The following is a 27,469-nucleotide window of genomic DNA, read 5'->3' on the forward strand; positions in this document are numbered from 1 at the left end:
AACATTCAATCCATCCATGATCCATCTCTCTCTCTCTCCATCCATCTATCCCGGAACAATCAATCAATCAATCAACCAGTCAATGACAATCAACCAATCAACCAACCAACCAACCAACCAACCAACCAACCAACCAACCAACCAACCAACCAACCAACCAACCAACCAACCAACCAACCAACCAACCAACCAACCAACCAACCAACCAACCAACCAACCAACCAACCAACCAACCAATCAATCAATTAATCACTGATATCGATCACTTTTTTCATCCGAAATCGGTAAACTGCATGTGGACGAAATTTTCAACCAATCAATTAATCCATCCATCCATCCATCTCTCTCCCTCTCCATCCATTTTAATTTGTATCCGAAATCGGTAAACTGCATTTTCGTAAACTACCATTCATGCATTGGTTGGGTATCCTTCATTTCACAACCTTCTCTCAAATACAGCAGCATTGCGTTACTCGATTGTGTGTGCGCCATCTTTGCTGATGATTCTCTGTATTTTTCGGAGGAGTTTTGCGGAGGAGTTGATCTGTTCGGAGCGAAATACTTAAATGTCTGTTAGTGTTATGAAGTCATGATTTACCTTCCCGGCCTGCCGAGTGTAGGTATTTTTCAGTTTACTTTTCAGAATATACGTATAATATGTTTCTCTGCCATAACACGACAGTTACATCTAAATTGGCAGAGGCAAAGTAAGCTGAGTGTCGGTCAGCTGTGACCTGTGTACCGGTACCGACTGTGTAGCCAAATACCTTTCACAGACGCAGTTTACGCCTCCCAATGTAGGCCAAGCACTTGACTGCCAATGCCAATGGACATGACAGGCTCCGGGATCGGGATGCACCGCAGAGTGCAATGCAACAACAACAACAACTGCTCTTGAAATGGCTATTAAAAAGTTAGAGTCTAGATTCCATGTTTCAAGAAATAGAAGTTTTAAATGCAATCTTTTTTCAATTTCAGATCATGCAAGAAAGATTAACGTTGATTGATCTTGTTTCGAAACAATCGACAATTGTCAATGCAGATCTCCAAGTCCGGCAACATTACTACTAGTACTAGATTTAAATTAGACCAAAAGCTTCGGTCTCTGTTATGTTGGTTTCACGGTTTCACGGTTGGTATGTTGAAAAGCTCCAGCTGGAACATCACTCAACTTGGAGGAAATAGAGGTCGGCTAGAGAAGACCATCCTAGTCAAGCTGGAGACTTATCAATATCAATTTGTTATTAAATATTTGTGAGTTGGTTATAGAATTAAGTCATATGGGAGGGTATTCCAGTCCCTTGCCGTATTAGGGAAGAAGGATTTCTTGTAGTAATTAGTTCTTGAGAATGGTATTTCGAGGGTCAGGGAGTTGAATTTCCTTGTACATGCTGCGTTCGGATCCCTTCTGTTGAAGCTCGGGTGCTCTTGAAGCGGTAGGCTGACATTATTATGGATTATCTTATGCATTATGGTCAGTCTGCTCACCTGCCTTCTATGTTGAAGGGTGGGTAATTCCATAGCTTTGAGCATGGCTGTAACAGAACTCTCCTGGCTGTAGTTGTTGGTGACAAACCGCGCAGCACGTCTCTGGACTGCCTCCACCTTAATGATGTTACTTTTAGTGTGGGGATCCCACACAGAGCTGCAGTACTCAACATGTGGGCGAACGAGGCTTTTGTATGCTTGTAGCTTTACTTTCTGGGAAAGCTGAACTCCGTTGGCTTCACTCACCAAATACAGAGACCGAAGTTCTAGCGCGATCTGTACAGGGGACTCAATGGCCATATGTTTATGTATATAAGTTCGGATAAAACAGGGAGGTGAAGTTGCGCGACAGCCGAGGTAAGTCATTGTTTTTGTTCCTTTTAACTGGATTTTTCCCCGTTTTTTGGCAATTAATGCCAAGAGGGAATATTAATTTTGGACGCGTTTATTTTCAAAAGTTTGATTCATTAAAGACAAAAATTGAAGAGCCCCGACGGATGTATATAAGTTCGGATAAAACAGGGAGGTGAAGTTGCGCGACAGCCGAGGTAAGTCATTGTTTTTGTTCCTTTTAACTGGATTTTTCCCCGTTTTTTGGCAATTAATGCCAAGAGGGAATATTAATTTTGGACGCGTTTATTTTCAAAAGTTTGATTCATTAAAGACAAAAATTGAAGAGCCCCGACGGGGGAATTTTGGACGCGTTTATTTTCAAAAGTTTGATTCATTAAAGACAAAAATTGAAGAGCCCCGACGGGGGGATTTTGCATTGCAAGTCCCCTAATGGTGGCTGCACGATAGCGAGCCGTCTGTGTACGAGGAGAAATTAAAAAATTAAAAAAACTCCTCGAAACAGACGGCTGCCAGCTGTCTAGATCTAAATAGGAAAAAGCCAAGAGTAGGTCTAACTGTAGTGTTAGACCCAACTTGAGTTTAGGCAAAGAAGATGAGACTTAGTCTTGGATGTTGACAACATTGAAGATGATTATCAGTCTGATGTCTTGCCTTGGTGAAATTGATTACAATGTTAGACCATGGACCTATTACGAATGGACATTCAACGAGAGCATTTTATGACCACCACCTGTTTCCAGCTGTCAAAATTGCTGTCTAACCCTTAACTTTCTCTTTACGCGGTTTTTACGACGACCGCCCGGGGCGATTGTTTACACAAGCTCCTTTCGGCCGATGATCGTCACCGATTGATCACTGGCCCTCTTTCGACCAAAGACGGTCATGTTGTAGCCCCGATTGCCAATAGGGAAAGTCCCTACATTACCTAGAATGCAATGCGCAATTCATATCCGGTTTTTCAGTACATTACTTTAGGCTGTCTATAATGTGCGATTGTCGTCTGTCCATCAAAAAAAATCCTGTTAAATTTCATCAATCCTGTGGAATTTTATGCCCAAATGAAAATCAACTTCTGACCGAAGGTAAGCGCTACTATCGACATCAATACTGTCCGAAAAAGATGAAATGTTAACGTTTTTCCGCAGATTTTTTCGTCGAATTTCAACTGCTTTTTTGCCGTAGATATACGGATCTGCAAGGTGATGTCAATGCATTTCATCTCCGGTTGTTAGCGATGTACGTAAAAAATACGTTTATGCACGCCTGTTTTCTTGTTTCTGCTATCATTTTCATTGCGCTAACGTTCGCTGCTGTGCGTTGCTTTTGATAAAGTGAACGAACAACATCGCAATGGGTAGGAGCAACGTACAATTGATTTCCGCTGTCCATCAGTGAGAGCGAGTTTTACGACCGGCTTGACGGGTGTCAGCTGCCAGCGCTCTGTTTATAAAAGGATTAGCGGCGACGGTCTTTGGGTCAAAGGAGGGGATTCGTTGAATGTCCATTCGTAATAGGTCCATGGTTAGACTGATTGACACTTTCAAATCTTAATCACGCCAATTGCAAAATCAGATGATTAAAGACAATGGATGATGATAAGATTGATTGTGATGGAAAAAAAAAGATGATGGCTGGTGGGACGATGATGAAATGATGCTGATTTTGAATTTGTGATTGTAACATAGGACTTCACCATTAAGACAATGAATGATAATGAAAATATTATTGGTGAGGATTGGTTGATGATGAGAAGGATTATTTTATCAGTTTTATCCAGATGAGATGGCTTTTTTAATTCTAAAAATGAGAATTTAAAATTGAGATTTTACCCAAATAATTATGAACTTCATATCCATTATTGACCAGCCATCCACAAAATGTGTAAAATTATTGTTTCTCACTTTGAGTTTAAGCATGCTGATGATGGTGATAGTCTACATTGCTAATGCTAAATTCCTTAATCCCAAAATGAAAGTATAGGCTACTGCATTTCATTAGCACTGTAATTCATCAATTTGAAATGCATCTTTAACAAAGAAAAATGTTTGAAATGAATACATATTTGCTAGATAGATAGAGAAAACTAGAATTTAATGTGCGCACTCATGTGACTGTTGATGTTGGTTGTGATGCCATGCCAGCTCGTTTTTCTCCAATTACACTGTTCACCTTGTTTTACATACATGAAGTAAAAATTGGTTATGATACAAGAAAGAATTATTTTCATCCAATTAGTTTGTCATATTCAGAGAATAATGTCAAAGCCTTGTTCTAAATTTTGTGATTTCTTCTTCAGATTTAAACCTGTTTCAGCAGGATGCTTCGAATAATTGTGAGCACGCTCCTGGTCTGCACCATCTTCAGCGGATGTCTTGCAGCTCCACTCACAGGTATGTTCTGGGAGTCTATTTCCTCAGATTTACTTTTCCCTTTTTTGTGCTCGATTCGATTCAATTACTACTTTATTTACATGTTAGTGACCATTGTTAAATGTCTTGTATTGTATAATGAGTTTTTTATTCTTAAGGTTGCCTCTTATTCTCTTTCCAATTTCCACCTCTTGCTTTCCATTCTCCTTTGTCTTAACCCTATTTCTTCCCCTTTCTCATCTTTTTCTTCTCCTCTCTCTTTCTTCCTAATCTTTCATTCCCCGTATTCTTCATTGGTGACACTTTGTAGTAATTATGTTATGGCCTTTGGTATTTATTTATGATAAATTTCTTTTTCATCTGTATGAATTTGTATTGTATTTAATATTTATTTATAATGTTTACTTTATATTTTGTTATATTTCTATTTGTACATGTAAACTTTCACTCATTTCAGTCTTTGACTGCTTGTGATTGTATTTTGATAGTTTTATTGCAATAAAATCCAATATATATATGTTTACTATGTATTGTTTTGTGATAAAATAATCAGGAATCAGCTAGATCTACATAATGTACGTACTGTTTGTGTTGAAGGTAATCAAATATTTTTGCAGGTAATGAATTTGAATTTAATCTCAAGCTTCAAATCCTACATGAATCAATGATGTTTCTATTTCAAAATGATTTAAAACTATCTAAATATGACAGCTTTCCCTGGATCTCACTTGTAAATCTAAATGGTTTTAATCCTTCCGTTGCAGTTTGGTGACACAACATTTGCGCCTGCGACAATTGCTTTGGGCTTAATTTCGTCTAAGATGTAGGGTTAGGGTTGAAATCGATTTTAGGTTAGGTTTAGGGTAGGGTATAGTGTTAAACCCAGGGTTGAAGTTGGTCATTTGTGTGTGGAATTTAGTGTGGAGCAATTGTCGCCGGAGCAAATGTCATGGAACCTGCAGTTTAGATTGTGCAGTTCAATATAATTTTTCCATTTTCACTTCTTGGTCCCATTTCATAAAGACTTTCATAACAACAAGTGCACTAGTTATTTCTATAATACTAGTTTTTCTAATATTAGGGAATCAAATTGAATGATTTCAGTAGCTTTAAACTGCTATTGTAAATTTGTCATTTAAAACAAGTTTATGGACAGGTCCCTTGTGTGTGTGCTATCTACACTGATCGAGGACTATTAAAGTTATTGTCCCAATACTAGGCTTATAAATGATAATGAACTTTGATAGCGATGCATGCATGTATTATTAAATGCACAAATTGCCATTCTTAACCTGTTGTCTACAAGAAACAGACGATCTGTGTACAAAGCCTATGGAAATTACAAACTTCAGTATTCAACAGGATAATAAATAAATAATTGAAATCTTTCTTGACAGGGTCCGAGGACCAAGAGCCATTCAGCCTTCTTGTCTCGGTGTCTCTGTCACTTGCTTCATTTCTGTGCCTGGTCTTGGCAGTGGTTGGGTGTGCCTGCTGTTGCGGAAAGACAAGTATTCTGGTATGTAACTTCTGGGCCCCGTCTTACAAAGAGTTACGACTGATCCAATCTATTGTAACTCTATGGAAATCCATCAGTGTCATAATTTTTTCTACATGAAATTTTCAAAATGTCCTTTGTAAACAAAGGCGAACACAGCAAATTGTCAAGAAATCAATGAATTTATGGATATACAATTCAGATCTAGAAACTTTTTTGAACATACATACATTTTACATGTTGACTTTGCTCGCTTTCCATAGTTGCGATTGATCAGATCAACAGAGCTGCCAAGTAGTACGTATTTAGTACGTTTTTGCAACCAAAATACGGCAGTACGTCTTTTCTTTAAAAAATATGTTTTTTGTATTTAAAAAAAATCATCTCTATATGTCTCTATTTCATAAAACGTACACAAATATGGTTATTAGATCAATGTAATTTCAGGTAACTTGTTTTTTTTCAATCATTTTGTAAAAACCAGGGTGAGATATACACAAGTTTCAATGTGTTTTTTTTTTTCATCTGCAATGTTATCAATAATTTCTAAACTGTGCTGGCTTTATTGGAATCAAGTAGTTTGCTTCTTATTTTTATTATTGTTTGAGGAAGCTTCATGCATAACCTGTGTCAAGGTCTCTGTGTCTATAGCAAAAGCTTTGATTTTGATGAAAAGAACCACAGGGAGCCTGGATAGCTCTTCTCTACAAAGGTGCAATTTTTAGTCTAGACTCGCAAGGTTGCATGTATTGGGAGACTTCAGCATGTATGACTATGGGCCATATATACATGGATTGAATGAAAGTGTATTTTTATTTTCACTTTTTTAAATGAAAAATGTTTTATACTATAATTCATTGATTGTTTCTTTTACACACATGTAGAATATGTACCGGTATGACATGGATCACAGTTAACCTACTATATTGAAGTAAATTATATGAAAAGTCAGCATTGGAATATATTCATGTAGGATCACTATTTTTTTGATGTTCTGTATGTAGTACGTTTCTTTGAAAGTTATTGGTTATGATACTGTCCTCTGTAAGTGGTGTACACATGCCTCACCATCATGCTTTGGATGGGGGGGGGGGGTAGTATACTTTGCATTTAATGGGATTGCATTATCGGGGAAATGAGGTTCTAATGTACCATTCAGTTTGAAATTGATGAAGTGAACAAAGCAGCAATTAGTGTATTAATGTACAGAGTGCAAATTTGGAAATGTTCTTCTAATTACCTCATCACATTGGAGAATGCCTTTAATAGCAATGGGTGAAATCACCATCATGTCTAACCACAACTTTGTGGTAACACCTTGTGTGACATAAAGTACTACTTGTAGTAGTTGACTTGATAGTTACTCTCAAATTTAGATATTCAGTTTGATGATGGGAGATGACTTACAAGTACATGATCAGTTATATCTGCAATTTTACAAGAAATTACAAAAATGGTGAATGTATTGTATCCTAAAACTCCTTTGCTTCAACATTTACGGTAATTTAAATGAAGGGGGAGAAGAGTTGTTTTCCTGTCATAAAGAATGGTTGGTTTTGAAAATATTTAACCTTACATACTTTTTTGTAGAATAAATTGAAAAAAAAATGTCAATAAGTAATAATAATAATATAGTGGCACCATTAGAAATTCATGCATTACTAAATAATGGCATTTAAAAAACAAATTAATTTTAGATAGATGATGCATACAAATCAGTTTTCAATTCAAATATTGCATTTGATTTTGAGGAAGCATACATTTTCCACCTTTTTAGTAGAAACCTGCACTGATTTTGGCTCATAGTCACAACTGCTTTGCTTTGGCAAACCTTTCAAATTCAGCTATACTTGCAAGTTATTTGTGTTGGATTAAATGTACAGATATGATAATTATTTACATGTATCCATTCAATTTAAATGTTAATGTTATCTTTTATGTTAGATGGGATTATAGAACTCTATGATGTACATGTATTTTTAACTCATTATATTATTTCATGAACAAGAGCAGCAAAAAATGAAAGAAGGGTTTATTTATCAATCTGAAGGCTTCTCTCATGCTATTGTTGTAGTTCTTCACTGTGGGATACGTTAAGTCCATGTGATTCATCCAACACCTACATGTAGTCAATTTTCATATTTTTTTCCTTCAATATCCTGTGTGACAAACCTTTATTGACATTGCATTCCATTAATATTATGATATGACGTGGGTGGATGGTTAAATAGACCACAGACGCAACTATCGAAGCCTCTCTGTATATCATGGTAATTTGATAGTCATTTTCATACCAATTTAGTAAAAAAAAGAATTGCTCAGAACTGCCCAAAAATCATTGCTGATACATGAAATTCTGTTGAATGTACAATTGATATATCTTGGGGGGATTGTGCATTTCAACAAGTCCTTTTCTAGAGATCTTAAAGAGTTGATAAAGTTTTTGGGAAATTGTAATTTTTTGTTTTTACCATCTTTCAATATCCTCTAGTACATAATGTAAAGAAATTTGTAATAAAGTTTATGTAGGCCTTTTGGTTTTGCTTTTATATTTTTAAGACCGAGGACAAAGTTTGAAGTGCTTGGCTGAGTGGGATTAAATATGTGTTGGTTTCTGAGTAAACAGGGATGATGAATCAAAGGTCAGATGTGAATGTTCTAGTTTTTCTATTGTGACATGGTAAACATACAGGTATGCAGTGTGCCTTGTGTTTGTAGACCTGTGGTTCTGCCTGTCTGTGAGCTCCGGCCTTGGTTTAATGTTCATAGAATACATGTCTGTTAGCAGGATTTTGGGGGTATTGCACCCCTGAGGAAGCAAATTTTCAGGAAAATGTCAAATGAAAATACATTTTCAAATTGATATCCTTCACATCATATTAGGGCATTTATAAACAATCTAGTAGATCTAATAAACTAGAATATTCATACATGTAGACACTTTGAGGGATTACTAAACTAAAGATGGAATACTAAACAAATTTGATCAGCATTTTTGGAAATAAGAGAAAAGCTCTCAACTATGTATAATCCTGTAAAAATAATCCGTTACCCTAAACTTAAATAAAATTTGTGTAGCAGCCTTTGAAAAAATATAGAGAAAATTGCGATACGATACCATAAAAATGATTCCCTAACATAACTGAGCTTGGTTATTTTGGGAGAGTGGCGTTGTTGCTCATACTGACAACGCTTGGGTAATCAGGGCCAAATATGCCTTTATATGAACACTATTATTGTTAAAAAAAATATTAATAAGAAATACATTAATATCTAATACATTCCATGTATTAAATTTTAACTTGACTTGAAGGAGAACTCACCTAACTTTGATTGTTAAAGGGATGACCATCCGGGCTGAAAATATATCTAAATAAATAGAGTAAAATTCAAAGAGCGAAATGCTGAAAATTTCATCAAAATCGGATAATAAATAACAAAGTTATTAAGTTTTAAAGTTTATCAATATTTCCCGAAAAGAGTTATATGCACATCGTCATGAATATTCATTACGTGGGCTGATGGTGTCACATCCCCACTTTGCTTTTTCTTAGGTTATTACATGAAATCATAGATTTTTCATTTTTTTATACATGTGTAAATGATGTGTCTCCATTATGATGAAATAAGTTGCAGCAATAAATAACTAATGCACTTAATCAGTTGTCAATCCAATTGTTTTAGTTCTTGGTAGAAAATTTTTGAATAAACCTAATTTCATATAATAAAATACAAAAGAACAAATGGGGATATGACATCATCAGTCCACCTAATGAATATTCATAAAGACATACCTAGAACTGTTCCACCGGAATAATGCAAATCTTTAAAATTCGATAACTTTGTTATTTGTCATCCGATTTTGATCAAATTTTCAGCATTTTGCTCTGTGAATTTTACTCTATTTAATATTGAGATATAAATTTTTCCAGCCTGGACCATCCCTTTAATGCAATGCATATTTTTGTTGTATTCTTGCAGAAATATGAGGAGTCTGTAGAGTATGATGAAAGACACAACACCAACCAGAGCCACACCAACGATGCTTTTGCTGACTTCAGTCCACCCACACAGAGCACACCTTCCTTCCCACCTGGTGGGGTATCAGAGACGGTCAGTATCGAGGCCTTGCCTGACCTGTCATCCAGACTGCAGACCAGCCATGGATTACCACAGGTACATGTATGCAGTTTATCAGTTTGTGTCTACTTGGTCTACTATCAGATGGTCTATTTCTCGGATCCTCTAAATCAAGCATGGCTAATCCCATTTTGGTGTGATATTAATCTGGTCCAATACAGCCAGTTGGTCCAACCATCGCTTGAACTAACTGCTGTATGGACTAATGCCCAAATTGCTCTCTTCCACTCTGTCATATTACATTTCTGCCCTTTGTCAAATTGAAGTTTGTTCATATCAAATTCATCCAATCATGTAGATGAAGTAGTATCTTACCAAGTGGATATTACATCAAACGGGTGCAACTTTACTGGAAATTAGACAAAATGGGACATAAAATAGATTAAGTGGTGACTGAAGCAAATGATACATAAAATGGCATTTTCTTTTATTAGACCAAATGGTTAGTAGATGAATTGGTTGTAGACAGACTGGGATTAGACCACGTGGGACTAGACCAAATGGATTTTAGAAATAGTTGGTGTAGACCAAATGGCGATTCACCAATTTATCTTTCATTAACCTTGTTCAATAGATGATCTTATTGCCTGATGATAGATGCTATTTATCGTAATATTCTGCAATGATTTCTGCAGAATGATTTGCACCTCTGTTTTGTCGCTCGAGTCACAGTGACCAAGTTATCCTGATGTCCCATAACTCAGTGTCTATTTTTATCATTCCCTCTTCACATTACATCTCTTAACTTAAATAAATGCAGTTCATGATCTGTTGATCTTTATTAGTACAGACAAAATGAGGAAATTGGTTGTACTGTAGCTTGTTTTTTGTTTGTGGGTAAAGAAAATTTATTAATTAATGGCCAAGGACGTGGTATTATAATGAATATCCTTGCTTTAAAGATGTAGAATAGCACCAGATTACTCATTCAACATACATGTACACCCACTGGCATTCACATCTCAACTATAACATTTTTATACAAGGAAAGCAAACCATAAATTTGAAAATGTTTGATTACAACAAGGAAACTAGACCAAAAAGTAAACAACAAGAGATCATGCAAGTAAAAAGTGGATTAACTGAAACAGAAAAAAGAATTGAATGACTCACTGCACAACTATTGTGCCTTGTTTACTCGACCCTCTTATGGTACATGTAGCTGGCAGAGTGAATACAGAATGTAATTTATGAAATGGGACATTCGGCATGCGTGTAATATCTGCTTTGTTAAACTGTATCCATAGAACAATACCATTTGAATTTGAATAAAAAAGAAAGCCTTGTATCAATTTAACACCAGGCAAGACTAGCATCATGCACGTCATGTACATTAGGCTGCACTGTCATGCCACAAGATCTCACGTGATCTGCGATCTTGTTACTCACTTGTACAGTCAAGTTTGTCCAAAGTGGTCACCTAACTATTAAAAACCTATCTTTAATGGCCACCAACATCATCTCTCATTGAAAGGACAGGCCACTTGTCTTCAGTGGCTACTTTTTCTGTATTCATTGAGTGGCTTTAATAGACAAGTTTGACTTGACATGTATATATACAGGTACATTCGAGTTGCCACCATTAGCACGTAGGCCAGAAACAAATTTCATCCACTTCTGAAGGCCTTGGGCCAATCTTATGATACATGCCGGTTACCTTGAGTGATTCGGATTGACCTAGGTTTCCCCGTCTCCCTCTTTCAAATGCCTGGAATGTACACACCTGCATGCACTGCACAATCCTCTGACTTGAAGGCGAGAATCAGAATCACTATACCTTGACACTTTATAACAAATAATAAATCTCATGGCAATGGAAAGCTGGCATGAATAACAAAATTCAGTCAATAGTAAAGAAAATGGGTAGGGGTATGGCTTGACCAAGGATTACACGGTTTATGAATTCTTTGTGGTAATTTAAATGTTTTGCTGGTGAGCACAGCACTGACAAAAGACAGAGGTCAATAGAATGGGATCTGGGGAGTATTTCTTGGAATAAATAGTGATTTTTCATGAATAAGTGTCACAAGATAGTGAAATTCTTGCATCTGATTGGCTTAGAACAAGTAATGACTGACAAGTTGCTCCATGCAACACCCCCTTAAAGTCATCTTTTGTTTTCTTCCCTAAGTCAGTAAAAAAAATGGGCAGAGATCTTGATTGACCAAAGATTAGTTTATTGAATGAAGGAATTCATATTAGTTATGAATGATGTATGGTACGTGTACATTTAACGTTTCACAGGTGAGCACAGCACTTAATGACACAGGCCAACAGGATGGGGATCTTAAACACCTGAAGTCACCTAGGTTTGTCTTCCCGAGAGATCAACTCAACTATGTGGATGAGCTTGGCAATGGATGGTTTGGCAAGGTAGGAATTTTAATTATTGTAAAGTAATAAAAATACAAAACATTTATGAAGCAATTTATACAAGCATTACTAAAATGTAACTTAAAACTGGGTTTCGAAATTGAATTAGCCAACTCAACAAAGTCATACACTTAATCTTGCAAAATTACACCCCACAAAATCTATTAATGGTTAATATTAAACTCAAAGCTAATGTGCACCTCAAGTTGACCAACCCATAATTTTTGTAATTTCAAAGCTTTGAAAATACCTTTCATTTATGTATAAAGTTCCGCCCCTATTGTGACATCATTCATAATCCTAACACATTGGTTGACCATTGTGTACACAACACCATGCATAAAATTACAATATTTCTCTTTCAAAATGGTTACAAAACTCATTTTAAAACTACAGTTTTTCTGAGATCTCACTGCACATTTTGAACAATCTTCATTCTTCCCTGCACTTGGCATTCATTGTGTAGTAAGATAATTCTTTAATTTTTCTGTTCTCACGATGTGTGTAGGTCCATAGTCCAATAGCGAAAAGTAAGTTGGTTGACCTGCAAGGACTCTCATGATAATGAACTTTGTGGCGTATGTATTGTGAAATGAATGAATTCTGACTTATTCATTTTTTTTATTTTTTGTAGGTATTGCAAGGTGAAGCACATAGGTTACACCCAGGGATGCGTAAGACACGTGTTGTCATCAAGCAACTCAGAGACACAGCTAGTCCAGAAGAACAACTCCTTTTCCTCCAAGAAGTACAACCATATAGGTAAGTCAACTGATGTGATAGAAATCTGCTTATAGTATTGTGTGCATAGATGTTGGAAATATTTCTGGAGCCTGTGATATAAAGCTTAGAAATTGATCATGGGCTGATTTTTTTTAAAATTGATTACTTTGATGATTCTGTATAATTAAACGTAAAAATTAGCCCAGTGATCAGTTGCCAAGCTTTGCGTTATGGGGCCTTGGTAAAAAGTGAGGCTATACATGTAGGTGACCTTTAGCAGGGGGTTAAAGGTTACTTTTAGTGTTGTCAAGGAGAACATGACCATCATTGTCATCAACATCATTATCACCATCATCAACATCATCATCCTCGACATCATCATCCTCGTCATCATCTTCATCATCACAATATCATTGTTACCATCATCACCATCGTTTTAGGCTTTTAGCAGAGATTATAGAATCATCATTGTATCTATTGAGCGATTAATTCAGGTACAAAGAAAAGTAGGAACACCTGGGAGAATAAAAAAAATAAGATTTACAAAACAAAATTATAGTCAATTTTTCTATTGCAATGTAGCTGTGGTATAATATGACTTGATAGATTGTCCTTGAACCTTTGCTTACCAAATCTCATGTCATTGCTTATTCACAGAGTGATTTTAAATCATACACCTACTTTCAAAGTTTACCTGTGCTGTGTGTGAAGGTGTAGTTGTTTATTTGTCTTTATGCTTCATCTCTCCCCTCTCTCCCTTTCTTTGTACATCTCCACTCTAATCACTCTCTACACATCCACCAAACATCTAATCCTTTTTGAACTCACTTAAAAGCATCTTTGTATCTTCATCCTGTTTCTTTTTTTTCTTCAGGGAAGTAAACCATCCCAATGTCTTAATGCTGCTTGGTCAGTGCATTGAAAGCATACCTCTTCTACTTGTCTTGGAGTATGCACCTTACGTAAGTCAGGTTTTTTGTAAACACACCTTGTGCCGGAATCACACAGATTTTTTTTTTTTACCAATCCTTACATTTCATCTTAGACAAAATAATGGGGAATGCAGGGAAAGCTGCTATGAACAGATACATGGCACCTTCATAGCGAGATTCCGAAGGTATCCAGCTGAAATACAGACTTACACATTTTGCCTTATTGCCAGTTCCCTTCAAATCATACTCAAACTGCGATTGATCTACAATTCTTACGTGTTAAAGATACAATTTCAGATCAGTGGTCATTTGAGAATTTTTTTGATCCATCGCAACCCTATGTAAGACGGGGCCGTGGTGAGTGTTTCATTTAGCTGTTCATAGGTTATGAGCGACTGTACAAATAATTGGTGATCATTTTTTGTGGTAAATGATATACGCAAAATTCTCATTGATGTTGCTTTAGCTGCTAAGAAGGGATCACCAGTCATTCATAGAGTTGCTCGTAATTTCTAAACAGCTTTATAAAGCACTCACCAGGTTACCCTAAATCACTGTGTATTAGCCACACCCATGTCTGCACTAAGAACAGAGTTCCAATGGTTTAACAAATTCACCATATTTGTTCATTTTATATTGTTTGTTTTTAGGGCATAACCGTAAGCAACCGAAATGTTACTGAAAAACAAATAACTGCACTTTAATTAAGGTTCGGCATAAACACAACAACAAAAATGTTGCAGAAAACAAAAAAACAATCAATACATGTTGGCCGCTACTTGCATGCTTGTAGCATGTTAGTCTAGTTCTAGGCTCTTTTCACTGAATTCTGTCTTCCGATGGCTCAACAGCCAATCACAATCACGGCTTCCGTGGGTGTTACCATTAGATGATAGTTATCGTTAGTAGTAATTTTTACGCAACAGGGCCTTGGACTCTTGTTGGAGTATTCTGTGGAATGTATAGGTTTAATATATATTGTATCTATTATATTGCTTTTCTCAGGGAGACTTGAAGAACTATTTACGCAAGAATCGAGGCATGGTGGCAGAGATGGCCCAGAAGGATGTCCAGCTACGTATGGCTCATGATATCATCTCAGGGTTACTCTGGCTTCATCAAGCCGACTTCGTTCATATGTGAGTTTTAAAGTTCAGGGCGCCTTTTCATTAAGACTTGTTATAGGAACAGATGGACAATTTCTGTAACAAATCTCCAAAATTTGAAATCGCCCAAGCATTTGACTGTTATGAAACAGGCCCCTGATATTTGTAGTTCAACATATGGGCCCCTGTGGCCTGTTGCATTTAAATAAAATCCTCAAAATGAAGCAGTCCATTTTATGCGCATTTCATTAGCTGAAGAACAAGTTAAGTGCCCCTTGGCCCGTTCCAGAAAGAGCTGTTATCAACAACACACCACAAGAAATTCAAACACAGCTCGGTTACAATATCAGCTAATGAAATACATGTAATTAGTTTGTGCTTGATTTAGGAGTTAATTTTAAACACTGGCTTGTTGCAGAACTAGTTACAGAATATTCTTCGAAGCATGTGTAGAGGAAATATGTGTTGATTATTTGTAATGTACATGTATTTTTTTTACTTGATGATATTGAAAGGGGCAATGAAAAAGATAGAATGTTTGATAATTTAATGTCACATGTTAGCGCTGCAGTTCTTTGTGGAATTCCAGCAAAATTGCCAGGGGATTTACACTTTTTTTTCAATTTCATGCACAAAATTTCAATGGGTCTATTACAAAAGCCTCGTTTCCTATTTGATAGAAATTCTGTTCTTTACTCCGCTACAGTGATTTAGCAGCAAGAAACTGCCAAGTTTGTTCAGATACATCTGTCAAGATCGGTGATTACGGACTGGCTCTAGAAAAATATCCTGTAAGTAATCATTTATCATCAAATAATTTCATACATGGTATAATATGCAAGAGGAACCAAAATTTGTAATCTACTTATAGGGCTGCACATTATACAACTCCCAAGAATGTTCTATAATCTGATAAGTCCAAATCGGATCGCATGATATTCAGCAAATTGCACTATTGCATCCAAAATGCACTATCCTGCACTCTGACGTCAGAGTGCAGAATAGTGCGAGGTCTGGAATTATCTAGAATTTAGATCAAATATAGCATTCAGGGCAACTCAGTAACATGGGGGAGAGGGGTTGTTTAAAACAAACAATGCACAAATTCTTGTGCATAGCAGACCTAAATAATGAACTCTGTGCTCAACTCGCCAAATGGATATACCGCACTCGGTCCTGCGGACCTCGGTGCGGTATATCCATTGGCTCTTCTCGCACATTGTTCATTTTTTGGCCCTGCATGCACGCGCTTACGTGCATTATTTGTATGATCTTGCATATTTGGGTATTCCTTTATCACCTGCTGTAAAAACCATGTTTATGGTGTTATATCATCCAAAGCTGATAATTTTCAAAATAAAATATAGATGGGTAATGTTCACATAACCTCTTTTTCAGCTTTGTCTAACATGTGTGGAGATAGGGGAATAAAATGTTGTTTAGGGAATATATTTTCATAACCCTCTCCCTGGGACCCTGGTGAGTTGAATTGGGGTCATGGGGATAATGTCTATGTTTTATAGCATTTAAGGTCAGATTTCTTGTCTGTCTTGTCTAAAACACAAAAAACTTCTGCTGAGAAAATATCATGAAAGCTGATATGTCATGGCACCAACACAGTATTTTTGTTGGAGTTTCAGTGCCATGATATTTCAATATTGTTATTCTATAATTAGCAAACAAAGTTTGGACAACTTGGAGGTAGAATGTTCATTGCATTAGCTTCGAAATATGATAAAGATTTACCTCTTACAATTAGACAGTCTTCATCAGAAACTAAATTCAGAAAAGCATTGAAAAGCTTTTATTCGCAGTATTAAGGTTACATAATAATATGTCTTGTATTTCATTGTTAGCACTTTGTACCTAATGGGAAAACTGTTAGTGATAATTATCATAATAATAATAAGGATATGAAGAGTTGGAACACTGGCCATTTTCATGTTGTATTTTCTTGTATTTTTACATGTACCGGTATATCACTAAAAGCAACTGTTTAAGTAGTAGCTATGATATGACAATATTTTTGCACATCTATCATTTTTCTCTTTTTATTTTCTTGGTTTACAGGAGGATTATTATATCACCAAAGACGAGTGCCATGCAGTGCCTATCCGATGGCTTGGCCCGGAGGTCATTGAGATCAGAGGCCAAGATATCAAACCCAAGAAAATCACCAAGCAATCAAATATCTGGTGAGTATGCTGGCAGATTAAGGTAACTTGACTTAAGTCTGTGCCACGTATTCAAGCAGTAATCCCACTATGTAAAAGGTGCTATGCATCTTTTAATGTGACTTTTCTGCATTTCCAATTGTTGTGTCTATGATGAAATGAGAGACTTGGTATTAATGGAAGGGGGCTTTCAGGATTCCTGCGTTAACGATGTGGTTCTAACTTTGGACGAGATGCCTAAAGCCCGGTGCACACTATCTGTTGTGATGCGATATTTTGAAGAAATTGTGAAAGCATATGATGTGAACATTCCAGCCTTTAAAATCTTTAGCGGTCAGAGTTCAGAATAGTGTATAAATACTAAAATGGAAGGTCCAGTCTATTTTCAGTCTTTCTGTAGGAATGAAAGCAATATTGAATTAAGGTCTTATTGACGCTATCATCGGCTGTGATTTGAAGCCAATTTGGAGTTTACTCCATCCTCGAGGCTAGCAATAAAGTAGAATTTTTATTTGTACTAATGCCTTTGATGCAGGAAAAATTACACGGGGACTCAGGTTGATTTCCCCAAAAAATAATAAAAAGGGCTCTGGAAAATGGATAAGAGCCCCCAAAATTTCCCATTCATTGCAATGTTAAAGTTTATCCAGTGGTACAGATTTAGGCTGTATATTGTGAAAAGTAACCCCCTGAAAATTTATTATTTTTAATTGTGCCTGCTTTGATGATGTGTATTATTTTTATACCAGGTCCTTTGGTGTGATAATGCTGGAGCTGTCTACGGCAGCAGACCGACCCTACCCTAACCTGAGCGATGAACAAGTCTTGAAGCAGGTCGTGATGGATCAAGATATCAAACTAGATAAACCAAAACTGGACCTCAAGTATGCTGACAGATGGTGAGTGACTTTTATCATTTTGTTTTAGAGAGACAGTTGTAAGGAAACGTTATACTAATAAGATGGTTATTTACAGTTAACGAAACAGGGGGGTGTTTGCAAAAGAGTTAAGAGTCATGCTTAAATGCTGACGTGCACATGAGATGCAATGCGCACATGTATTGGTTAATACACAGAAGCATGCTTCCTCTAAGCGTGATTTGACCAGTGTATGATCACTTCTATACAGCATGCTGCTGGAATTTAAGTAAGGCTCATAAGTCTCACTTAAATCTTTGTAAAACACCCCCCCCCCTTAGATTCATGGTGTGTTTGAATCAACATTTAAGAAATACAGTATTTTCCTCATGGCATACCCATTTTAAATAAAGGTACATTCCATATAATACTCCAATTTTTGTACTTCTGACCTAACAATTTATTCTTTTAAACTTTTACTTCCTTTGATGACCTGCTCAAGCCATGTTAATTTGATAGCATTTCACCCTTTCATAATCACTTTAGGAAGATCTCACATAATTATAGTGGGATGCATGTACTTACTTTAAGGTGCAAGTGCAAGATTGATAGTGTGGGAAATCATTTTCATTCGTTCCATTATGTTTTTTCCATCTTTGTAGGTTTGAGATCATGATGTTCTGTTGGATGGACGGTGACACCAGACCTACAGTCAAAGAAGTCCATGAGCTGCTCACCCACCTTAAAAAGAATGTAGATAGAGTTCAGATGGAAGACTTTGAGACAAAATGGAACGCGCTCAAGCCTGCCGTGGCCAACCAGAGTTCATCGGAATGCAGCGAGGCTTCCCAGGAGACTCCCCAACAGGATTTATCGGTTGAGATTGGTCGTGGTGATCCTCTCTCCATTGGCATGCCTAAAGGGGATCCCTTGTCATCAGTCAGTGATGTGTCTCAGAAGCAGGCACAACAGACAGTCAGCGTGGATGTGACTGTCCCATCGCTTGGCCAAACTGGCCAGGAAGATCAGCTGATTGAAGACCTTGCCAAAGGAGCTAAAAAGAGTCAACCTTTTGAAGTTACATTTGATGAGCCGGAAGAACCGGCACCCAGGAACGTGCAGGAAACCGAAACTGTTTCTGAACTTATACCAAGCATAGCAACACCGCAAGCTAACACGGCACCTCCTGCAGGAGGGAACATGTCTCATGAACTAAGCTTTGAGGATGCCTTTGACACTCCTACTCCTACACCACAAGGAGATAAACAGTCCTCAAGTCAGTCCTTTGGACTGGATGACAGTGTCCAAAATGCTGATGTGACACCAAAGACCCCCGACTTCTTTTCTTCGGAGGATGTCAACCCTGTTGAAGCCAGTACTCCCTTTCCCCCAACGCAAGAACCCAATATGCAAGTTTCTATTGATACCAGTTTGTCAACTGGAGGGTACGATACGGCCGTTAGCAATCTCCTAGAGGCCAATGATAGCACAGTCACGTTCACCGAGTCTTTCAACACCATGTCAAGTAACCCTTTCAGTAGCGGCACTTCCTCATCAGAACCAGGTGGGTTTGTGTCAGCGGTCGAGTCCGCAGGCGACAAATCCTTGGAAGACAGTCAGGATTATGGGAACAACGGGTTTGGGGAGTTTGAGAGTTCCATGCTCTCATATGGGACACCATCGGAAGGTGGCATGTCCTCTGTCCTGGAGACACCCACACCTGGTGGATGGGACAAAGGATCCTCAGACTTGTTTGGTGATCTCTCTCAACCTTCAAATCCATTTGATAGCTCATCGGCGTCTGTCAGTTTTGGTGTCAATGTGGACAGTCCGGCAGTGAAGGATATTTCTTTTGAGCAGATGGCACAGAATGGGGAGGAAAAGAAAGACCTGCAGAGCTTTGGTGCTATAAGATTGACAGGTATGATTGCTTTTATGTGATTCAACACCTCTGTATATTGTGTCCTCACATTCAAATGTAGACCTGCATCAAACACTAGATAAATGACCCACTAGATAAATATTCAGGTTAAAGTAGTCTGTGAACATTACATTTCAGGTTCTGCCACTCTTGAGTAGCACCTGGCTCACTCTAACACTCTCCTAACAATGTTCTAGCACAATATTTATATCAACGAACAGATGATACGTCTTAAACTGAAATTCACTTTAACATAGTGACATCAAAGAAATAGTTGCAATTAGGTAAACTAAACCAAAATGAAATGCATCTCGATTATGTGTGTGTGACTTTTTGTGATAAGCTGACAGACCTTAGTTGTAAATTTCCTTTCATTTTTTAATTCAAATTTCACCCTTCCAAATAATGTGCTGACAACCATTTTCATCAATTCTTTACAAATAAAACTTATTAAAACTCACTCTCCTTGATGAAATTTCAATTTCCATATAGAAGTAGATCTAGCAGCTCATCCATATCACCCCTTAAATAACAAAACAGAAATTAAAAAAAGTGCAGACTAACTCTGATTTTATTCCTCTGTTACAGCATACAAAATTTGGTTAGGCCTTGTTACATTCCTTTCTTTGTTGGGGCCCAGTTCTATTCCATTAAAAGACATTCACTCATGAAAAAGGCACAATAAACACATGCATCCCTATGAGACCAACTGATTTAGAGCATTTATGTTTTCATATCTCTGTCATATAGAGCATGAAAAAGACTCCACCGATACCCCTCCCGTGGCTGAGCACGATATGACACCCCAAGGCTACGCAGAGGTCAGCACTGCTGCAAAGAAACCTTTCAGTATGACCATGCTGACCGTCACATCAGGGAAGAAGAAGAAATCCATCGAGATCCACAAAGAGGATGATGAGGATGAAGATGGAAAGGATGCCGGGGACGCTGCATCCCGTGTTACCGTGATGACCAACGGCTCAAGCAAGATGGCTAAAGACGAGGTCGTCTCTTCGGCAGCACCTCCTGATTCCAGCGCAGGAACTAACCTCCTGGATTTTGATATCTCCGGATCCGGTCTAGATCAAGGACCTGGACTAGCCCCTGGTCTCACAGCAGGATTTGGTACCATAGAACTGCAGGTGAGCAAGGATGGTGAGGAGGCAGTGGTTGTCCCACCGCAGAGCCCGGAGTCTTTGGTCGAGTTTGGCTCCTTCGAGGATGTCAGCAAAGAATCATAAAACATCTTTATAGACAGTGTCTTTCTTTCAAAAACCAAATTGTACATTAAGCATATAGTATATCATACAGTGAAATGTCAACAAGAGATTTATATATACAAAGGTTAGAATAATATTGTATAATATTGTCATTAGTGGTTACAGTACATCAAATTGATATGTAGAAGTACATGGCAGTACTGGTAGCTGAAGAGTATTGTCATTTTTTGTGTTGTTTATTCTTATATAGTTTATTATTTGACAAAAGAAAGGTTGAAAGGTTTCCATTTGCACACATGATTTGGTAGACATTGTATTCTTAAGAGAGAGAGAAAAGATTCATGCCAACAGTTCAGTAGCTATTTGAAAATGCTTGTTAATATTGTATTCATTTCTTAAAGTACGTATTCACCCACATCAAATTTTATATCTTTCAGTGAACATTTTCATCTTCTAGAGAGAAATTTGGAAATTCTGTGTTTCAATGATAACATGCATTTTAATAGAGGAAGATTCAAAATCTGTAGATGATAGATATACAGAATTTGTAGGGTATGACAAATTTATCTGAAAATTGTTCAGGAAAAGAAAGAGTGCATCATTAATAAAAATGGAGACTCATTTAAAGATTTTTTTGGGTACATATTTACGTTAATGGTTAACATGGTTGTGCAATTGAGAAAGATTGTAATGTACTCCCACCAATATTTTTATTCAAAATGACAAAATATAAATATACTAAATTCAGGTCGTTTATGTGATTATTTTTGCATGTTTTCTTTGTGTGATATTATAGTTTGTAAATTGACAAAGACTAAGAGATTCTCTCTGAAGCCAAGCCAGTACTTTTTAGCAAAGCTGCAGCTAATTAAACTCACTTTTATTATAATTGTTATATAAGCACTCATTTTCTGTTAAATTCTACCTCTGCCATCCTCTAGTACTCTGAATTAAAGTGAAATATAATTATCAACCAAACTTAAAATGTATTCACTTGCAAAGAATCTATTTCATAATATTCATGTGGAGGGTTGTGGCCCAGTGGCTTAGTCTCTGGACTTTGAAAAAAAAGGGTTGTGGGTTCGAACTGCACCCATGGTGTAATTCCTTCAGCAAGAAATTGATCCACATTGTGGCACACTAAACCCTGGGGAGGTGAATGGATAGCTGTCAGGATTTTTCCATGAATGCACCGAGCGCTGCTGAAAAGTGGTAGCTCAAGCTAAAGCCGGGGTGATTATAATTGCACTTCGTATCCTTTGGCAAAAAGCGCTATATCAATCACGCTATTTTAAATATTATTACTTATTGCATGAAAGATCTATTTAAATTGACAGTACTAACAGTTTATTCAATTTACCTGTATTCTAATGTTGTATTCATGATCTAACATTCATTAGGTCAGCCAGTCTATTGATAGTTTCCTTCCAATTTATAGCCTATTATGATATTAATAGCCTTAAAAAAATAATGATAACTAATGCAATTGAGGGACTTCAGAAGATATTGCTATGATTGTTTTGAAGAATCAAGTTTTCAATTCTTCGAATGAGGAAGGATGCAGTTGGAATATATATAGTGGTAGTCTGTGATATTTCTTAAAAGTATAATTCACATTTATAATCGATGCTTTTGCCATGATCAACAAGAACTGCTTTTGATTTATAATTAATATAGACTTGTAACTTCTACCTGTTCGCAATGTTACAAATTAGATTACTCCAATTGGCGTGTGGCTATCTGCCATCTCGATAAATACAAAAATTATTATATCAGTACCTCATGGAATAAAATGTAAAAGTCTTTGAGGTTGTTTAGGGGAAATGTTTCCTTTAGTAATAAAAATGCATCGAAAATTACACTAATTCTTTACAAAACATTAATTTCCCTTGAAAAAGACACATTTCATCATTTTTCATTTCAACTGTCATCAACTATTTGAGGAGAATACTATTGTCATCCTTTAAATGTAAACTTTATGATAAATTAACAAAGAATATGTAATAATGAAAAGATATCTGTCTGACAATTATAAGCATCAAAGAAATAAATTGTGGTTTCCTTTATTTAAAGCTTAAACATTGCAACCTGTAATAACTTAATTATCTGTGTAGTATGTGACACACTTTGCCAAAAAGCACTTTAAATACCCTATACTAGTTCCTTTTGTTAATCATCAAAGTCTTGCCTGTAAAATCTTCTTTATTTTTCTTCCTCTTTTTTTTTTGCCAATCATACTAATTCTGTCTTGGTCATGCCTTATGTTCTTTGCAATGTAGCCAGTTTTGCCATTATATATCCTTCACTGACATACATGTGTGTAGGCATGGGTACTGCATTCCATATTGGTTTAACTGCAATAGTTAATGAGGGGTTGGTACTATGTATCCAAATTACAAATTAACAACAAATAGTCAAGACAATCATGTAATAATGTGAATTCTAATTTATAAGGTAATTTGATAATCAATTTCAATTTCATATATTTACAGGGATATTTGGACATTATTGAATGAATTGCTCTCCCCCATGTAATTTGGATGGTTTTCTTTGTTGCCCTTGCAAGTATTTATTCTGAATTATATGATTTTTCTTCAAACATATTGTTAAACTGAAATTAAGTCCATGGAATTGTATGTAAAACACCCTCATTTTGTATTTTATGTATCTTGTCAAATGGAGGAGATTTAGTACTTGATTTGTAGTTCAATTAAAACGATATTGATAGACTTGTTCTTTTTGAATAATTAAAATACAAATATACAATAGATACCGGGCATCTAGTAGTTAGTATTCTAAGTTGTATAATAGTGAGACTGATGTTTATGTAGCGATGAAAAGAAGGCAATTTTTGCAGACTAATCCTGGCCTAGCAAGGCTCTAAGCTTTATTACTTTAATATTTCAAGAATGTGTCTTAATTTGTTTGGTAAAAGTGACCTTTATTACAATATTTTTGAGTAACGTTTTATTATAAAGACATAACTATTTTTTCTTCAAATGTAGATTTTGTACACGTTTGTATAAAGTTAAAATTTGCTAATGATATTGTTTGCATGTACAGTTATAAACATTAAACAAGATCTTGTGATCATTACTACTTGCTATTTTGTAAGAAGGCTCTACTAGTACTTATCTCATCTTCATTGTTATGAAGACCCTTGTTTTCTTCTTTAGGGAGCATTCATGTAGTGATTTTTTTTTCAATTGTTTGTACAGACAGCTTTTATAAGCTACTGAAATGCTTTTATCTCATTGGTTAAATAGACATTTGTCAAGTAAATCAATTGATGAAACACTTCATTGAACACTTTCTGGAAAGCAGACAGTGAATAAATTGTATGAAATTTAAGATCAAATCTCAATTCAGTATATTTACATGTATATATGAAAAATTTCATTGCAGAGATATGATAAAAAAATCAATATAATTTTGTAGATCTATATTATAGCCTGAATTCACAGAAGAGGTTTGAACCCATGTCTTATTTTCTGTGTGCACACACATGGGCAATATGCACTACTGCACTTACAGTATATATTATTGTGAACTGTCAACATGTACATGTATGTCTGATCTAATGCAAGAAGCCCCCAGTGTGCATGTGCCTTACCACTTTTGCTTTGGCATTTTATTTTTGCCACATAAAAGTTCAGAAAATTCAAAAAGATTCTTAAAAAGCAGAGCATTTGAGCTCTTATCTGATGATGAGTGAATGGCAAGCATGTGCACTTATTTACGTTGATTGTATGTGTGTATATGAAAAACCAGGGTGGGAGCAGCTTTGAACATCTTCTGCATATGTATGCATGGAGTTTATACCTCTTTTGTAAATTCAGTGTAATATGAAGAAAAAAAATTGTCAATGTCATATTGCTATTTTTGCTATGAAAAGTGTGATATATTATTTCTAATCAACTCTTACATGTAAATTTGCTGTGGATTAATGATTAAATTTTGTGTAGAATGTTTAGTACAGACAATGTTTTTTTTAATGTATTTGATCCCCTTGCTATATGAGAGAGGTGTATTTTAGCTTTTGAATAAGTTTACATCCAGAATTGTTTTGATTGAAAAATGGAAGATGTGCTTCTATGATCGCCAAGGGGATTTCGGATTTGAAATTTGATTTATTCATGGTTGAGATACATTTGTATCGAATCTAAAATGTGAAAATAAAAACATAGTGTAATTTCAATGCTAATAAGATGTAATTGAAAATAGATTCTAGTTGTATTTATAAGAGAATGGATGAATTCATTGAATTTGAAGAATTTGGCCTATTATTTTTACAGAATTTGGCCTATTATTTTTACAGTGTCACTTTTACGACAAAGGGTTAGACTTAGATAATTGAATTAGATTATCATCTTTGAGCTCACTGAGTTTAATTTCACAAATAGCAAACTTGAATTCATATGTATTACTTCCAGTGATATGATGATTTAGACAAAAAATGGAAAATACTTTTTTTCTTTTAAGATATTAAACAACAGTACTTTGCTATGCATGAAATAATTATAGTGCTAGGTTTAGTATGTGTTGAGATGGTTAGATTTGTATATTGATTCATTTTCATGGTTTTATGAGGAAGGACACACTGTCCTTAACTATTATATTACATCTTTGTACTTGACTATTTTTTAGGAGAGATTCTCATGAAAAAAATAGTTTGTGATTGTCACTTACTATATGTTATAAGCTACTGAAGTCCTTGCATCTGATTGGCTGAGAGCAAATTTGTCAGTAAAAATCATCTACAAGATGCTTCATGAAACACTCACCTGAAAATAACAATCCAAAATTGTGTACAGCTAGTATATGTTTTATTTTATTGCTTAACCTATATTCCTACAGTCAAGAAATATGAGTTTTTTAATTAATTATCGAGCTACTGGTAATTATATCGATAGAGGAAGTAATTGTGCTTGACTCTTTCTCATTTTGATTGATAGTGTCATTACTGTCATCAAAGAAATATGAACGAAACTATACTATGAAAAGCATTTTGATAACCAATGCTGTTCAATCCGAAATTTTCATGGTGGCTTTACCTTACCAAGTTTGTGTGAAATATTGGCATGTACAGTAGTAATAATATGTTATGAATGATTACAATTTCAAAAATCAATTTTTAATGGACAAATCGGATTTGTTAGCCCATTTCTAATAACTTTTAATAATTTATCATGTAGGGTTACTTAATTATCTGAAATGGCTAAATCAAAGGTTTTTTTACTTTATGATAAGGTTGGTATTTAATGATTGTCTTCTGATTGTCCCCCCCCCCCCAAAAAAAAAAGGGAAAGATTTATAACATATCAAGAGAAATCTCTGGTTATTTTTCTTGTAAAGAAAATTTATTATATTCATTTATAATTGATTTATGATTTTTTTATATGATGAACTAGCTATTTGATATATTTCACTCTGGAATTTGTTTGAAGTTTATAATTATCTGTTTACTCTTGTAGAAGAATAAAATACTCTATCATCAAATGTTACAACTTAATATGTGTGAATTTATTTTATTTTCTGTGTTTTTTTTGTCTTACAGTGTCTTACTATCTATCTATCCATCTGTCTGTCTTATTCTATTTATCTGGGTTTTTTTTCTATATATTTGTTTATTTTTCTTTCTATTCATCCAAATGTCCAGTCATCCATCACACAGGATCTATCCATCCATACATGTCACTCGGGATGTCACCCACCCATCCATCCACCCCCCTATCCATCCACCCATCTAGATCCATCTATCCACCCATCTGTCTATCCAACCATCCATCTATCTATCCAACCAACCATCCATCTATCCAACCATCCATCTATCTATCCAACCATCCATCTATCCATCCACCCATCTATCCATCCAACCACCCATCCATCCACCCATCTATCCAACCACCGATCATCCATGCACCCATCTATCTATCCACCCAACCATCCACCAATCTATTCACCCATCTATCCATCCAACCACCCATCTATCCATCCACCCATCTAGATCCATCCATCTATCCATCCAACCACCCATCCATCCATCCACCCTTCTATCCATCCATCAACCCATCTCTCTGTCTACCTTGTATTCATCTCTGAACTAAGTATAATTTTTCACAATATTCTGTCTAGCCATACATGGCTATTTATGATTGGGGGTGCTTTAGCTCCCACAAAAACAAAATGTAAAAAGCTTTTTTTTTTATAAGAGGTGAAATATTTCAATCTGATTTGCTGATATGTATATACCGAGGTTTTTTACCTGACTGGTAAGAAAGCACGAATGCCTGTGAGCAAGCAACCAGGGGACC

The 27,469-nt window shown here is 35.9% G+C and overlaps 1 protein-coding gene across 3 annotated transcripts; it reads left to right on the forward strand.

Annotated features, from left to right (window-relative positions):
• The first annotated feature begins 399 nt into the window (after positions 1–399).
• LOC129269056 (receptor tyrosine-protein kinase erbB-3-like) lies at positions 400–26,662 on the forward strand. Of its 3 annotated transcripts, none has more exons than XM_064105264.1 (13): positions 400–616; positions 4,139–4,232; positions 5,609–5,730; positions 9,691–9,885; positions 12,094–12,222; positions 12,857–12,984; positions 13,820–13,907; positions 14,883–15,016; positions 15,690–15,774; positions 17,054–17,178; positions 17,907–18,056; positions 18,677–19,935; positions 20,686–26,662. In XM_064105264.1, the coding sequence occupies exons 2-13, from the start codon at positions 4,160–4,162 to the stop codon at positions 21,174–21,176; spliced, it is 2,979 nt and encodes a 992-aa protein (XP_063961334.1). In that variant the 5' UTR covers positions 400–616; positions 4,139–4,159; the 3' UTR covers positions 21,177–26,662. The 3 variants fall into 3 exon arrangements, with proteins under 3 accessions (XP_063961334.1, XP_063961335.1, XP_063961336.1); XM_064105265.1 differs by having other exon boundaries at positions 497–620; XM_064105266.1 differs by lacking the exon at positions 400–616 and adding an exon at positions 635–913.
• The last annotated feature ends 807 nt before the right edge of the window (positions 26,663–27,469 follow it).

The sequence above is a fragment of the Lytechinus pictus genome, chromosome 10, assembly GCF_037042905.1.
Source record: "Lytechinus pictus isolate F3 Inbred chromosome 10, Lp3.0, whole genome shotgun sequence".
Classification (NCBI taxonomy): Eukaryota; Metazoa; Echinodermata; class Echinoidea; order Temnopleuroida; family Toxopneustidae; genus Lytechinus; species Lytechinus pictus.

What these genes read in the sequence shown, in the direction of transcription:
- LOC129269056 (XM_064105264.1), top strand. Translation starts at nt 4,160, where the DNA reads ATGCTTCGAATAATTGTGAGCACGCTCCTGGTCTGCACCATCTTCAGC. An exon ending in GCAATGGATGGTTTGGCAAG is followed by an intron (nt 12,223 to 12,856) that starts GTAGGAATTTTA and finishes TATTTTTTGTAG; the next exon opens with GTATTGCAAGGTGAAGCACA. An exon ending in CAAGCCGACTTCGTTCATAT is followed by an intron (nt 15,017 to 15,689) that starts GTGAGTTTTAAA and finishes ACTCCGCTACAG; the next exon opens with TGATTTAGCAGCAAGAAACT.